At 54.1% G+C, this 17,272-nt stretch overlaps 7 protein-coding genes across 7 annotated transcripts; 2 read left to right on the top strand and 5 right to left on the bottom strand.

The window, feature by feature from the left end:
• Positions 1–130: 130 nt before the first annotated feature.
• Positions 131–1,561, top strand: Z520_08940 (uncharacterized protein; the record flags this gene model as incomplete). Its single annotated transcript, XM_016779436.1, has 2 exons — positions 131–544; positions 881–1,561. The coding sequence occupies 2 exons, from the start codon at positions 131–133 to the stop codon at positions 1,559–1,561; spliced, it is 1,095 nt and encodes a 364-aa protein (XP_016629546.1).
• A 129-nt stretch (positions 1,562–1,690) lies between these two features.
• Z520_08939 (uncharacterized protein) lies at positions 1,691–3,602 on the bottom strand (the record flags this gene model as incomplete). The annotated part of the gene is made up of 3 exons (XM_016779435.1): positions 1,691–2,535; positions 2,589–3,228; positions 3,306–3,602. 3 exons carry the CDS (start codon positions 3,600–3,602, stop codon positions 1,691–1,693), a joined length of 1,782 nt encoding a protein of 593 aa, XP_016629545.1.
• Positions 3,603–4,540: 938 nt separating this feature from the next.
• Positions 4,541–6,584, top strand: Z520_08938 (uncharacterized protein; the record flags this gene model as incomplete). The annotated part of the gene is made up of 4 exons (XM_016779434.1): positions 4,541–4,760; positions 4,826–5,205; positions 5,267–5,561; positions 5,620–6,584. The coding sequence occupies 4 exons, from the start codon at positions 4,541–4,543 to the stop codon at positions 6,582–6,584; spliced, it is 1,860 nt and encodes a 619-aa protein (XP_016629544.1).
• Positions 6,585–7,398: 814 nt separating this feature from the next.
• Z520_08937 (uncharacterized protein) lies at positions 7,399–8,800 on the bottom strand (the record flags this gene model as incomplete). Its single annotated transcript, XM_016779433.1, has 3 exons — positions 7,399–7,904; positions 7,986–8,438; positions 8,677–8,800. The coding sequence occupies 3 exons, from the start codon at positions 8,798–8,800 to the stop codon at positions 7,399–7,401; spliced, it is 1,083 nt and encodes a 360-aa protein (XP_016629543.1).
• Positions 8,801–10,005: 1,205 nt separating this feature from the next.
• Z520_08936 (uncharacterized protein) lies at positions 10,006–12,215 on the bottom strand (the record flags this gene model as incomplete). Its single annotated transcript, XM_016779432.1, has 2 exons — positions 10,006–10,741; positions 10,882–12,215. 2 exons carry the CDS (start codon positions 12,213–12,215, stop codon positions 10,006–10,008), a joined length of 2,070 nt encoding a protein of 689 aa, XP_016629542.1.
• Positions 12,216–13,457: 1,242 nt separating this feature from the next.
• Positions 13,458–14,621, bottom strand: Z520_08935 (uncharacterized protein; the record flags this gene model as incomplete). The annotated part of the gene is made up of 1 exon (XM_016779431.1): positions 13,458–14,621. One exon carries the CDS (start codon positions 14,619–14,621, stop codon positions 13,458–13,460), a length of 1,164 nt encoding a protein of 387 aa, XP_016629541.1.
• Positions 14,622–15,198: 577 nt separating this feature from the next.
• On the bottom strand, positions 15,199–16,541 carry Z520_08934 (uncharacterized protein; the record flags this gene model as incomplete). The annotated part of the gene is made up of 3 exons (XM_016779430.1): positions 15,199–15,635; positions 15,685–15,970; positions 16,020–16,541. 3 exons carry the CDS (start codon positions 16,539–16,541, stop codon positions 15,199–15,201), a joined length of 1,245 nt encoding a protein of 414 aa, XP_016629540.1.
• Between the last annotated feature and the right edge of the window lie 731 nt (positions 16,542–17,272).

The following is a 17,272-nucleotide window of genomic DNA, read 5'->3' as shown; positions in this document are numbered from 1 at the left end:
CCTTTAGTGTGGTTGCTTTTCTAAAGTCCTCACTCAAATACCATTCTTTCTATCTTCCTGTCCAACTTCTCGAAACCCCCCAACCACACTGTACCGGACTGGGGTTCAAAACACCAAGTCCCAGCTAAACATGGGGTCAATCTCCTTATCAGAAGACGCCAGCGCGAGCGCCACTGCCAACATCCCCATCATCGACCTCTCACCATTCACATCTCCCTCGCCCTCATCAGACACATCGGCCTCTTCTTCAGCCCGACTGAAAGCATCCCAAGACCTCGTCCGCGCCCTACGAGACGTGGGCTTCGCATACATCAAGAACCACGGCGTCCCCCAGGACGAGCTGGACGCGGCGTTCGCCCTGTCGAAACGCTTCTTCGACCTGCCCCTGGAGCAGAAGATGAAGGCGCCGCATCCGCCGGGTTGGAGCGTGCACCGGGGTTACTCGTGGCCTGGGCTGGAGAAGGTGTCGAGCGCTATGGCCACGGGGGACGGCGGCGGGGATGAGGATGAGGTTAGGAGGTTGAGGGAGGTGAAGGACTTTAAGGTACGTATGTCTTTATGGTGGACGTGTGGATGTGCGAGGTTCACACTCATCTATACACTTGTTTCCTTTTTCTTCTATGCATGCCTCTCTGTTTGGTCGTTCGTTTCCTCTATTCTATCTCATTTTCCCGGTGAGCAGTTTGAACGGCGGAAGAAATCGTGTGGCATTCATGTACCATGGCGCCTATCAGACCTATTTCCTCCTGTCCCTCAGCTTGAATTGTTGTCCGTCGCAATGAATCTCTCCCCCCCCCCCTCTCTCTCTCTCTTTAACGAGCGATATTTCTCTTATAAATGCAAATATGCTGTTTTCGCTCCGCTCAACAAGACCAAACAGGAAAGCTACGAAGTCGGCTCCGAAACCAACCCGGACCAACCCAACGTATGGCCGCCCGCGGACGTCCTTCCCGAATGGCGCCCGTTCATGAGCGAGTTCTACTGGACGTGCTTCGGGGCGGCGAAACACATGCTGCGCGCGCTGGCTCTGGGAATCGGGTTCCCCGCCGACGATGAGGACCACCTGCTCCGGTTCCACGACGGGCACCACAACCAGCTGCGCCTGCTGCACTACCCTCCCGTGGACGCCGCGGCGGTGCAGGAGGGAGCGGTGGCGCGCATGCCCGCGCACACGGACTGGAGCAGTATGACGATGCTGTTCCAGGACGACTGCGGCGGGTTGCAGGTCGAGCACCCGGCGGGGAGCGGAGAGTTCGTGGACGTCCCGCCCCTGCCGGGCACGTGTGTTGTCAATGTCGGCGATCTGCTCATGCGCTGGTCAAACGACTTCCTCACCTCGACGGCTCATCGCGTCCAGCTTCCCCCGCTCCAGCGCTGGGAGGATGACGGTGCAAACAACGGGCTGATGATGACCCGCCCGCGCTACTCGATCCCGTACTTCCTCACCACCGACCCGGATACTGTCATCGAGTGTCTGCGCGTCGACGACGATCATCCTCCCAAGTACGACCCCATCACGCAGCGCGAGTACGCGGCCATGAGGGCAAGGATGCAATATTGAGGGGGAAAAGGTTGAGAGGCATGGTTCTTGTCAAAGGAGTGGGGAGCACGGGTATTACTACGCTGCTTTCATTAATATTTCTAGTTTTACGGAGGCCCGTTCGGGAAGACTTAGATATATAGATGGCTATTAGTTGGATGGTTTAGGTAACTGGTGCACCCTCGACATCATGCTGCCCATCATCTGGTCCCCATGGACCCTGTACACCTGGTCGATCTCGGCCTGGTAGACTCGCGCGGCCTCCTTACGGCGTAGACTGCCCTTTGACGTACGGGGAAGAGGCTTCTCTCTCGTCGCGAAGATGACATGTGTCTTGGCGAGCTTTGCAATTAGAGGCGCTTCGTCATTGACCTTGTCGAACAGGAGGTCTATTTCATTTTGAAACTGTGCTGCTACTGGGCCTCCGCTCTCCACTTCCCTCAGACCCTCGTCCGTCAGCTCAATAAGTGTGATCACTTGTTGGTGCCCATCTCCCCACAGTAGCACCTCCCGGATCCAGTCGTGGCTGTGTTGGATCTTGGCCTCAATCCCCGCCGGGTGGAACTTGATGCCGTGGCCAAAGAGGATCAGGTCATCGACGCGGCCCGCGAATTTCCATGTATTGGGTCGACTCGGGTGAGGAGCGAAGAGATCGCCCGTCGCGTACTCGTCGAGCTCCGGGAAGGTCTGAAAGACTGTCTGACGGGACGCGGCGGTCGGATCCTTGAAACGGACTATGACTGGTTCATACAGTGTTGGAGCGGCGGGCTGTGACTTCGAGTCGCCGTCCGCTGGGGATTGAGTGTCGCTGTCGGCTGCCACGGGACGCCATTCTATACCCATATGGCATGCATCAATGGATAGGTACTCCATGTCCTCGGTCCCGATCTGATAGAGAATCCAACATCCGCTCTCTGTAGCGCCAAAGAATTGAATAAATGTCGTGTTTTTAAGCCGGTCCGTGAGGATGGCTGCGGCTCGAGGCGACAGTACACCTGGGCAACAATTAGCTGTGCAGCGAGCTTAGACTCTTACCGCCCGATCTTACCACCGCCATACGTGATGCTAGATAAGCGGCTTAATCTGGCGAGATCTCGCTCTGAGGAAGCGTACTTCTCCAGGAATGCTGGAGCGCAGAAGATGCAGTCCCCCTTACCATACTCGACGGCGTCGAGCAAGTCTGTTGCATTCATGCTCCGGTCCGAAGGTCCGAAGACATACGTGGTCTTGCCAAAAACCGTGTAGCACATCAGGAGTATGGCGCTGATCACATGGAAAGGAGCAAATGGCACAATCAGTCGGCCGGCTGTAATGTTGATGGGGTTGAGCCTGCGGAAACCAGGGCCTCCACACTGACACTCCTCAGGCAGGTGGGTAATCTGGTCGTTGGCAGCCATTTGAGCATGTGTGATGCGGATTGGCTTTGGGAGTCCGGTGGTGCCTGAACTGTGCAAGATCAAAAAAGTATCTTGGGCAGCCTGGTCGAAAGTTTTGCGCATCTGGTACTTATCTGCGGGAGAAGGGTCTAGGAGCTCGTTCAACTCCGGGCAGATGGCATGATTCATTGAGCGAGCGGCTAATATGTCCGCGACGTCGACACCTTCTGCAGACAAGAAAAGATGACAATCGCACAGTTGGAGAAGATTCAAGTGGGCTGCAAGGCTATTGATGTGAGACGAAAACAGGACCTGATCGCAGACGCATCAGTGAGCCAAGTTTTGACTCTGATCCCGCCGAACCCGAATCGAAGCCGCTCTGACCTTACCTGATAGCCAGTTTTGGCGGCTGCCATAGCCAGGATGTGATACCTCATGTCCGACTTGCCGATGTAAGCCAGAGTTGGGGAATTGGCTGAGCGGCCAAAGGTGGTCTCGATGAACCATGCGGCGCGGTTGACGGCGTTGGCAAAACTGAGGAAGGAGACATCTCTATAGCCATGAGACAGGTCGGAGGATAAGGGAATCGAAGCCAACGTCCTGGTCGGGTCACTTTGCGCGATGTCATCTATGGCGACGGGGAAGAGACGACGACCGGGAGGAGGGTTGTTTGAGTCTGCGGGCATTTCGAGGGCACACAGCACATATTTTAGGGCGAGAAGAGGGGTTTTGGTGACAAGGTCAGGGCTTTTTATACAATGTCTGGGTCACAGGTGGCCTGGTTTAAGGCGGACAAGAACCACACCGAGCGATCCGGGGTGAAGGCATTTCGGAGAGGGGAGAGAATGTCTGTCTCCAACAGAATGGAATTGAGGATGCGGATGAGGGTTGCTAAAAGACCACCTCAAGAGGCAACTTGTTGGGACACAAGAGGACTCGGTATAGAAGTCGTCTCATCTGTTTTCTCCGAAAGAATTAATGCTAAACGGCTCGACAGGTGGAGGTGAGGCAGAAGTGAGACGGAGAAAGTGAGATGAAAGTGAGATGAAAGTGAAAAGACTTGGCGCCAATCCTCGTATTTTCTGCCTGGCTGGGAGCCTGGGACCCGACCCCCACTTGGGTGGCCTTTGGGTGGCCTTTGGGTGCCCCTTGGGTGACTCTTGGGTGCCCCTGGTGCCTGGAGGGGCCTCGCCGTGACGTCAATGGTGCGGCGCGTCTGGGCGGCGTCCTTGTTATAGCAATTTCCCCGCCACTGGCCAATGCCCGAAGCCTAGAGTCTCTTCTACGTACATTCAATCTTGTATGCTGCTCCTGCTAAGCCAATGTGCTCTCACTCTCTTACCCTCTTATATCGGAGCTCCGTTGCTGCCCCAGATCTGGAGACAGCTCAACAGCTTCATGCTCGTCTATGCTTCATCCCCTAAGATTGTCCAATACGCACAGCTGCTGCATAAGCTCCGTCCAACGCAAGTAGAAAAGGCCTCGAATGAAAATGAAATCGTCGTCATCATCATAAACCCCGTCACAATCTGCTGTTATTCTGTTTCTCCTCTCTCTCTCTCTCTCTTCCCTGCACTGGAACAACTCGTGTTCCATTGTTTTGTCTGCCCTCGTCGTCGTTACAATGCTGCGTTCCTCACTACTGCTGGCGAGTCTCCTGACTTTCGCGAAACCATGTCCCGCCCTCGACAAACGACAACAAACTCCTCTTTCAACATTCATTCCTCAGGAGCAAGCTATCGCTATCCAAGGTGTCTTAGCCAATATTGGTGGCCTCAACTCCAGTCTGGTCCCAGGTGCCAGCCCCGGTGTTGTCGTTGCCTCTCCCTCGACAGTCAATCCAAGTGGGTTTCGACGCTTCCCCGTCGCTCAACGAGTAAAGCGGGGACAGACTGATATGTGCCTGCAGATTACTTCTACACCTGGACTCGTGACTCGGCCTTGACCTACAGAATGCTCATTGAGGAGCTGATCTTCGGCAACTTAACCCTCAGAAAAACCATCGAGGATTATACCACCGCCCAGGCCATTGTGCAGACGGTCACCAACCCCTCGGGCTCGCTGTGGCCAGCAGGCGACGGTCTGGGGGAGCCCAAATTCTATACCAATCTGACGAGGTTCGATGGAGAATGGGGTAGGCCACAGCGGGATGGTCCTGCCTTGAGAGCGATTGCATTCATGGAACTCGCCCCGGTCCTGTTCAACCTGAACGAGACAGCCCTATACAAACAGATCTATTGGCCGCTGGTCCTCAACGATCTCAGATATGTCGGCCAGTATTGGAACCAGGTAAGTCTTCAGCATTCTGTCAGCCAATTCGGCTATTCATCTAACCTCCCAATCCCTTCAGACCGGCTATGATCTCTGGGAAGAAGTCCACGGCTCGTCTTTCTTCACTCTTGCCAATCAGCATCGTGCTCTTGTCCAAGGTGCTCTCCTGGCAAAACAGCTAAACACAACCTGTCAACCCTGTGCGCAAGCCTCTCAAGTCCTCTGCTTCTTGCAAAACAATTTCTGGAATGCCACCGGAGGCTACCTGACGGCTGATGTGAATGTCAACAACGTTGTCCGGAGCGGCATCAACTCGGACCCCATCTTGGCAAGCATTTCGGTCTTTGATGCGAACGCTACATGCAATGCGGGCGGTAAGCAATCCCTGTCGTCCAGAGCTCTCGCTCCCTCCTTCTAACAAATCCCCATCAGACTTCCAGCCATGCAACTCGAAAATGCTCGCCACACACAAAGTCCTGGTCGACAGCTTCCGCAATCTCTACCCGATCAACAACAACGCGCAGCCTCCCAACGCTGTCCTCATCGGCAGGTACCCGGAAGACACCTACTACGGCGGGAATCCTTGGCCGCTCTGCACACTGGCCGCCGCAGAACTGCTCTACGACGCCGTCCATCAGATCAGAACCGCCGGACAACTCACGGTCGACAACATCAGTCTTCCCTTTTTCACCGATCTCTACCCCACCGTCAGCGTCGGCACATATACGGGAGACGTGCTCAACCAAATCTTGACCAACATGACGACGTACGCCGATGGCTTCGTCTCTGCCGTGCAGCCACACCTCCCTTCTAACGGCAGCATCTCCGAACAATTCGACCGCACCACCGGCTTCTCCACCTCGGCATCCAAGTTGACCTGGTCATTCGCATCCTTCGTGACCATGTCGCGTCGTCGGGCGGGCCAATTCCCCATGAGCTGGGGCGCCTCGTCTCCATCAGCGAACACGAACCTCACAAGCAGCCAATGTCGCGGAACGAGCTTCAACGCCACGGGGAACTATACCCCCGCCCTCGCAGCGGGAGCTCCGAACGTCACAATGGACTGCGAATCGGAGGTTATCTTCAGCGTCAACGCCACGACGGCCTTTGGAGAGAACATCTTCATTTTGGGCAACGTCACAAAACTGGGCGGTGGCTTGAATAACGCCGACGACATCATCCTACCCCTGAACCCGGGCAACTACACGTCCACAACGCCACAGTGGTACGTCGACCTGTGGTTGAAGGCCGGCCAGGTTGTGGGGTACCAGTACGTGCTGCAGAACGGCGCGCAGTGGGTCTTTGAAGAGCACCCTGTGCGGACGCTACATGTGGGAGCGTGTGGGAGTGGACAAGTCGCCCGGGCTGACGATGTGGCTACTTTTCCTTCTTCTTAGCGAGGAGAAGAGGCAACTCAACGAAAGGGGGAAAGAGCCCAGAATAGAAGAGATGAGCTGTAATCGCAGACAAGTCCAATCGGAAAGGGGGCCCGCTCAAGACCTACCTACCTACCTACCTACCTGAACTGAACGAATTTCGTCAAACTGGAAGGGAAAAAAGAACCTTTGTCGTCAGTATCTTGAACAGTGTTATTTGTCATGGCATGGTTAAGCGTTGCGTTTGCGTTGCATTCACCACGGTGTGCAAATACTATGTGTCTGCCGTGTGTATAGAGAACACAGACCCAGAGAGGCGTGGAAACTATTAGCGTATATTATAGCATGGCATGGCATGGCATACCACCACACTTCGAAAGGAAGGGTTGAGGATTCAGCCTCGCCGTCCCCACGAATCGATATTGTCCAACAGAGACTTACTTACTCGCAGCCTTATTCTAGATACTGGGTGTCGTCCGTCTACCTTTTCATCCTAGTGAGACTGTTTTCTTTATTTTCTTATCTGCTTACTTGCTTATTTTGCCTTGCTATGCGTTTTTCCGGGCCCGCCAGGTCCCCCATCAGTCGTGGGTATTGTATCTTGTCCCCGATCGAGCTGGGCGTATTTAACAAGTCGGTATAATTCTCTAATAGCTCCCCTTTGCCTCTTTCCCTTCCAAAAGATACACATCGAGACGGAGTTCCATTTCTCTGTACTACTCTTCCGACTCACAACCCCTGGACCTCCAACCCCCTGATCTGAGACACACGCACACACGGATGATGAAGCTGACAGACTGGCTGTTCTCGCAAGAAGAGAAGGGAAGAAAAGATTCTACGAATGGCCAACAATAGCCTTTGGCTTGTACGGCTCCTCGAGATACTTCATCTCGTCCTCGGTGAGGGTCTTGCCCTTGACGGCGATGGCCTCCTCCAAGCGGGCGAGGTTGCTGAAGCCGACGATGGGGATGGTGTTTTTCTGGATGATCCAGGCCAGGGCGACGTGCGACATCTTCCAGCCCTTCTTGTCCGCGAGCTCCATGACGCGCTTGATGATCTCGCGGTCCGCCGGGTCGAGGCCCGAAAACATCGGGTTGCCCTTCATGCTCTCCTCGCGCACCGTGGCCTCGGAACCCAAGGGGCGCGCCAGCAGTCCGCGGTACAGGGGCGCCCAGGGGATCAGGCCCACGCCCGTCTCGTGGCAGTAGGGGTTCATCTCGCGCTCTTCCTCGCGGTAGCACAGCGAGTAGTGGTTCTGCATCGAGATGAATTTGGTCCAGCCGTGGGCCTCGGCGCAGGTTTGCAGCTTGGCGAATTGGTACGCCCACATGCTGCTTGCACCTGTATAGGGGAGGAAGAAAAGTCGTTAGTGAGACGGTATGACTAACAGGGAGAAAGCGGTGGAGGGGGGACAGCGCGTACCGATGTATCGAACCTTGCCCGCCTGCACGAGGTCGTGCAGAGCCTTCATGGTCTCCTCGACCGGCACGGACTTGTCAAAACGGTGAATCTGCAGCACATCCAGATAAGTCGTGCCCAGCCTCTCCAGACTCGCGTCCACGGCATTGAAGATGGCAGCACGGCTCAGTCCGCCCTGGTTGACATAGTCTTTGCTCTTCCTGATCTGTTCGGGGTACTTGATGTGCACAACGCCGGGTTCTTCGCCGACAGTACCAAAGCATTTGCTGAGAAGGACCAGTTTGTGGCGGGGGATGTTGTGCTTCTTGATGACGCGGCCGATCATGCGTTCAGATTCGCCATTCGAGTACACGTTGGCGGTGTCCCAGGAGTTGAGGCCACGGTCGTAGGCGCCCTTGAGGAGCTTGTCCACTTCCTCCATATCGTCGATGACCCATGGTTGCCAGTCCTTGTGACCTGTAATTTTAGAAAGTGTTAGTTACATGGGTTGTCTCGTCACCCAGAAGCTCTAAGGGACAGGCGGTGGCTTGGAATGAACGACACTAGTACAAGTTTTCCTCTGAACTTCAATCTCTCGCATGTCTAACCCCTTTTACTGGCCCGATGACCGTTTAGAGCTAACAGCTCATAGCAAAGTGATGACATGACTGTGGCTTCGTCCCGAGATAAGGCGTGATTGTGGACTCAGACTCACCAAAGGACATGGCTCCCAAGATGGGGATGGAGACTCTCAGGCCAGAAGCGCCGAGTTGGACATAAGAGACCTTTGTGTTGTCCAAGCTCTCCTGGAGCGATCGAGGCATACCGGCGTCACCCATCTTTGCGGTTTGTCGGTGCTGTTCAAGGAATGGACAGATAGACTAGGCTATGGTCGAGGGAAGAATGTGATTTGTAATAAAGACAGCGCGGCACAAAGCGACTTGATCAGTACACGATTTGCCTGAGACTCGGTACGTCAATGGAAGGGGGGGGGGGGAAAGAGTTGCGTTTTAATAGTAGAGGGGATCAGACAGGGTCGACTTCTTTAGATTTTATCCTTTCCACAGGCTGTTTGGGAGCAGAAGGCCACGAATATATACCTCGTCAACTCATCGGTGGGAGTCCGGCTGCCGATCGAATGATATTCAGGATAAATATCGAGCGGGAAAATTGTCAATTGCAAAGGCGGATCCCTCACCGTGTCTGGCCAGAGCGGCACCAGGCACGGGCATCGACGACGCAATTGCCGTGTGAGGACAACGAGGGTCTCGCGTGCAAAGCTTTGTTCCCCGCAGGGCCTCACTAGCCTTGGGCTCTACCAATGCGAGCTACCGGTTCGGTCGGGGAGGAGTTGGAGCCATTGGAGAAACGATGCATGGGAGTAAGGGCACCGCGGTCCAGTGAGAGTAGCTAGAGAGCTAGAGAGCTGCGGAGATGGAGAGGGAAGTGGAATGAAGCTGCCGCAAGAGCCACAGACGAGACGGGCCCCGATCCGGTATTAGCGGACTTAGGTTGAGGTAAAATCCATCTTAATAATTACGATGGACCTGCCTATTCGCCTGTCGGGTTATTGTGTGATTCATGGTGCGATGGGTGTGGGTGGATGGTTGGTGGATGGCAGGAGAGATGCTCAAAAGGTACCGAGTTCATGTCGTGGGTGGGCAAAGGAGAAGAAATTGAAACATAAACACCACACAGCACAGCCTGGGGCATATAGTAGCCATGAGCCCATGCAAGACTTCAAATCATCAGATACATCAACGACTCCCAATACAACCAAACCACAATGCTTGCCTAGTGATACAGGTGCGCAGGTATACGCCGCGATGCGTAAACTCCTTTTTTGCTTCGTTTTCCCAAAACAACACAACCACGACACCAAAGTAAGCGCTTGTACTCATAGCCTCTTCCATCTTTCCCATATGCAAAACCCCCATACCTTGACATGCCCTGCTCGCCGTAACATTTCTTTGGTCATGACTCGTTCTTTTCCCTATTCTTGCCAGCAGTGTACCGCGAAACGCATAATGCCCCAGTGAGTCCATCATCTGTGCCCGATCAAGTCCATTGCATCTTCCTCTTCCTCTCCATCCTCGTCCTCCATTGGCTCGTCACGCTCACTCTCGGACTCGGACTCTGAACCAGCCTCCGCTGCATTATGATGCCCGGGCGAGTTGGGGCGACCCCAGAAATCAAGGTCGTCGTCGTCATCGTCGTCATTCACCAATATTGTTCCACGTCGAGGTGCTTCGGGTGTGCCTGCTGCTCGTTGCCCGGTTCCGAAATAACTCCCGACAACCGGAGACACAGAGCGGGCGGAGCGAGCTGTGGGTGAGTGAGGCAGAAGCCAAGACGACCGGCTTCTGGGAGTAGTGGACGTTGTTCCTATGTCGATAGGATGAGGGACGACTTGGTCCGACGCTCCTGCGATATCCACTGGTTGACTCGCTCGCTCCGTCGGAGTGTGGCTCTGACTTGCTGTCAAGGCCGCTTCAGAGGTTCCTGCTTGCTGCGCGCGTTCCTGTTGTTCCTGTAGTTGTGGAGTTTCCTCGGCCCCCAGAAGTTCCAGCTGAGTTGTATTATACGATTCGCAAATGGTGCATTTCAACCCCAGCCAGTGATACTTGGTCACGCTGCGGCTGTTGCAATCGTTGCAAAAGATATAGGCCCGATTGCCTCGATACTCTTCCGGCATCGGTTGTTCTTCAATGTGCCGGTCCAGGCGTCGAAACTGGCTCTCCATGTTGGCAATACTCTTGGAACAGATCGGGCATTTGTAGCTAGTATTACACCACTCGGAAAAACACGACTCGTGGATGCTGTGGCCACAGCGCATGAACGCAACAGGTTTGTTCGAGGTAAACATATACTCACGCCACAGCGCATGAACGCAACAGGTTTGTTCGAGGTAAACATATACTCACCACAGATGGGGCAGTCACATTTGGTGCTCTTTTCGATGCACTTGTGGGTGCTTTCGGCCTGAATCGACATGCAAGCTGCACAAGTCTTGCAGTGGAAGAAGTCTTTGCCCAAACCCTCGCCGAGTCGGCAAATACCACAGTCGTCACAATGATAGATGGATCTTTCAGGATCATTGTTCCACAAGATGCAGATCGGGCAGTAATAGCACGCCGTTTGAACCTGGCACGCTTTGCAAAACTGGCCAACGGCTTGTGGGGTGTTACAAAGCATGCACAGCATATGTTTGGTCTCTTGACGCGGCAAAATATGGTTCTCGGCCTCGTCGTGGCAAAGTCGGCAAGTATACCATCTTTCACACACGCTGCATTGCATCTTAACGTTTCGCTTGTAATGGACACAGCCAAGCATCGGTTGAGATATTTCACCCGAGGACTCGATGTCATCAGGATCAAGAGGTGCATAGGTCGGGACGAGGGCTTCGGCAGTGACGTTGTAGTTGATCTCCTGAGCTGCTCCTGACACGGTCGAGCTTGGCGATGCTGGTCTTTGAGATGGGTCTGGCGGTCTGGACAGCATGGCATTGCCAGCGAGACCCTTCTGATACCGTTCCATCATTAAAGCGTGGACAAGCCTTGATTTCTCCGCAGCCGTCCCAGGGCCTGCCCACACAGCGTTGATCCTATGTCTGAGAGTGCCCATACCATCGTCTTCTGGTAGGGTTCCGGAACCATCTCTTCCCCGGCCGCCGCTGATCTCTTGTACATCTGGCGTGCCCGCCAGGGTTGCGACTCTTGAAAGATCCCTCAATGGATCAGATGCGGCGTGAGGTCGTGCACTGTCCTCATGTACGCGAGATCGATATGACAACTCATTGGCAGGATTCAGAGAGGTTTCGCTCTCCGTGCGGAGGTTTTGGAGGACAGCGGGGCGCGGCGGCTGTGAAGGCTCGGGCTCGAGAGGAGGAAACTCAGTGATAGAAGGCTCTTGTCGTAGAGAGGGCTCGGATGATGGTCGTCTCGAATCGTCCTGGGACTCTAAAGGAGGGGAGGGGATGGAGTCGAAGCTGTTCAACTGGTTGGCCCATAGCTGGATGGTTCTCGCTATAGACTGCACAGTGGTCTCCCTGTGCTCTGACTCTGGCTCGACCGCAGGGTCTTCCAGTGAAGGTGGAGGAGACGTGTTCCAAAGACGAGAGGGGCTCCAGCGTTGCAAGTCGGGCACGGCAGGGAAGAAACCGGGCGACTCCTCAGTTGTGCCGCTGAGGCGGGAGAATCGCCTCGCTTGGCGCAGCACAGGTTCGACAATGAACGAGGGGAGATATTCGCTCATTGAAGCCGCGAGATAAGCATGCCACAGTGCCTGGGTATGGATTTGGATTTGGCACACTGGAGATGTTTGTGTTTCGACACAGACAAATAGAAAGGGCAGACGACCAGGATTCAAGGCCCAGAATTACTGTACCGAGTAGGAGGCAAAGAACAATGGAAACACGGGGAAAGGGGCCAGTCTGACGTCGATGGAAGATGACTGGCACCACTGAACTGGCACCACTGGCAACCCCTGGATAGTGGTTACTGGTGCCCCGGTGGTGGTGCTGTGATGCTGCGGTTCAGCCGGAGGGTCGGATGTTGACTTGTGAGACTCCGTTGTTGTGGCACGTGCATCAATCTATCACAGCCTTGTCGCCACCTACTCCAAGCGGGCGCAAGGCTGAACGTCCAAGGAGAAGACTATGAGACCAACAGATTGTAAATACGAGCATGGCGTACCTTGAAGGCTTTGCTGACTATTTGTCTCGTTGATTATCCTTGCAACTCGACTTGGACTGCTAAAACTCCAGTTTCCCGATGGTGGTCAATAGATCAATGGTGTTGGCCACCTAGAACCACGAGAAGTCTGCCGCACCTGCAAATGCGTGCACAAACATACAACCCACGTTCCCCACGAAGAAAAATATACACACTGAGAACAAAGACAAGAAAGAGGCGGGGTTCAAACCAACACCAGCAATCCATCAATTGACAAAAACTTTTCCATCAGCACCGTCGAGTTGGGGGTGATGATAAGTGAAACCCGCGGGAGCAGGTTCTTTCGCCCTCTTGTTCTCAGATTCCTTTGCTCGGTCGACACGCCTTAGGCTCCCCAGTAACTCATAGAGCGCTCGCTGTATTCATTCGGTGGAGGGATCGGGATCGCCTACCAGAGAACCTGCTAATCACTTTGTCGAATCGTTCGCCGAAGTCACTAACTTGGGTCTCACTAGCAGGGGTCTTTGCGTTGGGGACAGGTTCTCGGGAATAAACATATATCCTTTGAATCTCGGGATCACATCATGTGCCCCCTTTTTCGTTCTCTGCCAGACATATCGACAGCCTTTTATACATTGCTTCTGGGTTGTTAGAGCTTTTGCCTCGCCAAGGTCCAACTCGATCTTCCCTTCACCCATCCTTGATGTTTTGTGGCAGTTATCACGCCTCAGCCATCACTCTGCATCGCGCTGGTGGTGCCAGACCAAGGCAGCATGGGTTTCCAGCCAGCAGAAGGTCATCCTTGGACGCTTTGCTGATATTCTCACTTGTCTTCCTCCTTCGCGGTGGCTTCCAGATCGCGCAGCGTCTCTTCAATCTCATGCGGTTCCGTAATGGACCAGACGCCTCCACCTTTCGCTGACGAACGCCCAACTTCTTTCGATACAAGATTGCGCCCGACCTTTCCAGGCCCCACACCAAGCCAGCGGCGACATCCAGCCTGCTGATCCAGATACTTGATAGAATCCCACCAGAGGATCGTGTCGACGGCTTGCCTCGCCAGGTTCTGCATGAGGTCGTCTTTCGACCTAAATGGCCTAGCAGTGACATTACTGATGCAGGGGACCCGGCCGGGAAATGTCACCTTTTCCGGGGTGAGGGCCTTTTTCATGAATTCATATGCCGGCATCATGATCGGACTGTGAAAGGCTGATCTTGATTTCAACTCAACGGCTCGGGGATCATGTCCGCCAAATTCTCGTATGTGGACCAGCAGATTCCGTATCCGCTGGAAGCTGCCGCTGAGCACTATTTGGTTCTTGGAGTTGACATTGGCAATCGAGATCTGTTGGAATGCTGGGAGAGCGCTGGAGTCGTCCTTTGCGCCTTCAGAGCCTTGGCTCAGGAACTCTCTGACGGCCGCGATCAGCGAGTCCAGCTGTCCCTGCTCGCAAACCAGGGCGATCATGCCGAATTCCTCGCCCGATTCCTCTTTTGCTTTTCGTGTGCATTCTCCCATGACGTCGCCGCGTCTCCGGACCAAATCGAGAGCATATGCATACTCCAGATTCCCCGCAGCGACCAATGCGGCATATTCTCCCAAGCTGTGTCCCAACGTGACGTCGATCGCTTGCTCCGTCTTGAAGCCAAACTCTTGCTCGAGGACCTTCAAGATCATGATGGATACGGCCATGATTGCAGGTTGGGCATTTTCCGTCTTATCCAGCTGCAGGATGGGGCCTTCGTCGATAAGAGTGGACAGCTTGCAATGCACAATGTCATCCATCTCTTCTAAAAACGGTTTACACGTTCGGGGGAAAGCTTCCACCCAAGGTCTCGTCATGCCTTTCCTTTGGACGCCATGACCAGGAAAGAAGAGGGCTGTTCGTAGAACAGGTTCCGAAGATGAGGCGTACGATCTAGAGGTCCGAACAGCGCGTAGACTTCGTTCGAGACCCGAAAGGGCCGTTCGTGGAGGTCGATACATGACTGCGGGGTTTGCAGGAAGTCGCTTCGCTAGAGAGAAGGTTGTTTCGACAACATGACGATGACCTAGCGGTTGGGGGAGAGAGGCAGGTGGCTCTTGGACTCTGCCTGAAAATCAAGGCCGTTGACCCAGCCTGGACGATGGGAACGAGAAAAGGTCCAAGTCGAATGCTGTTCACGTAGTTCCGTGAGTCCGAAAGCAAGCGAGCACCCTCTGCTACGTTAGGAGCAAGTTGTTGGGGGTCCGGCGAAGGCAGGGAGGCTATTGGGCTGTGCGCGAGTGAGGCTCCCCCCGCCCCGTACCTCGGTGAGCTGGAACAACTAACTTCCGCGCCGCGTTCCTGTTTGCCACATACAGTACGAGGTACAGGTGAGGATTCCTCAACTCCATCAGAACCTCATTCATGAATGATGCACAGGCAAATTACATATATTCGCAGACATGTTGTACAGTCGCAGTCCCATTTGTTCCCCCTTTGCTCTTTGTAACAGTCGGCCGTAGTGTCTGGCAGAGAACTCCTCCTTTTCATTGCTTGATCGTGGTCGCATTTCCAAGTCCCATCTCTATTTTCACTACATCACTCCTTTTGGAATTGCGAATGCATTCGCTCTGATTTGTCTTCCAGCTCAATCGCACTTATATCTGATTCGGCGTAGTTGATCATGGGACCTGACCTAAACTCGATCGTGGTCTTGGCCGTGATGACCCCCTCGGGCTGGCTTGCAAAGTGGTATTCATCCGACTGTCGCGAGCGGAGGGGACGTGGCGTACTTCTTCCCAGGAAATCGCGCTTATCACGCCTTCGAGCATTCGGATCTCCTAGTGGGCCACTAATGGTGGTCCTCATCCCCCAGAAATTGTCACCCAGGTTCTTCCAGCCAAAGGTATCGAGACCCAAGTCTTGAGGAGGTGGAGGAGCCCGGCCAAATATCAAGACGTGTCTCGTCACGGCGTACAATAGAGCGTCTAGCCATCCGCAGGAGCTGATGGCTGCCCCGGCCAAGCAGAACCACCCTGCTATCGTCAGTCGTGTGGCCAACCGCTGCGGCATGATAAGACTTACAATATGGTACGGAGACCCCTGTCATTGCGGCCATTCGACCCCCTGCGAGTGGTAACGTGCAAACGACATACACCACAGGATAGATGATCATGTACTTGGCCGCACGTTGAGTAGAGGCAGGGTCGGTACCGTCGTTGGGAAAGTTCGCATTCGAGCGGCTTCGTGATTTGGCTTTGATGAAAGCGAAAATGAGGATATACGTGACAACTGTCCCGAACATGCATATAAAGATCCAGAAGTAATGAAGCCACAGGCGTTCTTTGTCGTATCTCTTGTCAATCCAGCACTTTGTGGTTGTCAGCTTGATTGGACGACAGAACGACCTAGCCACATACCCATGCTCCCGCCCGGACGTATATTTTGGAACTTATGCCGACACCGATGATAGCCATAAGATAGACAAATATCCACAGGCAGACAATACCGCCATAGAACACCTTGTTTGTCACCCGCTTGCCCTTTACCACGGCGTAGTATGTGTGCAACGCAATCGCGAGGATGAAGACGCCTGAAGCAAGATCACCAGTCGAAACGAACCACCCATTCGCCCAGCATGTCGTGGTCCCTACTTGGATTTTGTTCTGAGAGAGGTATACCGACGTCAGCGCGAAGGCCATCGCTTGCTGGACGTCAGCCAGCACCAGATTGTAGATGAGGAGCAGGAACTGATTAGCGCCATCTTTGAGTTGGCCTCGGTGATACCATACACAGAGTCGATACGTCAGGAAAGTGAAGAGAGCGACACTGGAGATGAGTGAAAGCAGCCCAAAGAATGCCACCGCTACCAGTCCATGCTGCAAAACCGAAGGTAAGGGATCCAACGTCGTGTTTAGGGACACTGACGAGGTTGCGGCCATTTGGGCCGTTTGGTCGACAAATTGACAGCGGAATATAAATTCCAGAGGGATACGGGGGCACAACCTAGGTAAATGTATACTGACCGAGCATGGACATGGTACCCTAGCAGCTAAAGTCTGTGCGCTCTTCAACAATGGAAAGGGCAGGTGCAAAATCCCGAACAGATGGTGGGCTGCCGCGAGCATGGAAAGGAATCATGCCTGGCCTGGGTTCCAGGCCCGTGGACTGTCACCGTATGCAAGGGCACGTTTCACGCTGTGCAAGGATTGCATGCTAGATGCGAGTAGCACTCGTACTCGTAGGAACGGCGCCGTAGCACCAAGCCAGTGGAGTACTTTACTCCATAGAGCACAGGAACGCTCAATGTTGTCCCGGAGTAGGCTATCTCTTCGTCAATTTAGCACAGGAACCAAAGGGAAAGGGATTGACTGTGGGGAGGGGGGAGGTATTACCTGTACCAATTGCAGTTGCTTCTAGAGAGTCTCTGCTCGCGTGGAAGCAGCCTGGATAGCTTGTTAGTCTTCAATGGGTAAAGCGCCGATGACATGAATGCAATCTTTCTCGATGCTACCCCAGGTCAAGACCCAGGAGGATCGCCCCTTTCCTTGCCCCGCCGGTGCTTCGCGAAGAACTCAAAGGACTTGAAGGACTTGAAGGACTTGAAGGACTTGAAGGACTTGAAGGACTTGAAGGACTTGAAGGACTTGAAGGACTTGAAGGACTTGAAGGA

The sequence above is a fragment of the Fonsecaea multimorphosa genome (genome assembly GCF_000836435.1).
Source record: "Fonsecaea multimorphosa CBS 102226 unplaced genomic scaffold supercont1.21, whole genome shotgun sequence".
In the NCBI taxonomy this organism is placed as follows: Eukaryota; Fungi; Ascomycota; class Eurotiomycetes; order Chaetothyriales; family Herpotrichiellaceae; genus Fonsecaea; species Fonsecaea multimorphosa.
Note: the sequence above shows the minus strand (reverse complement) of the source record. Positions and strands in the feature narration are given on the sequence as shown.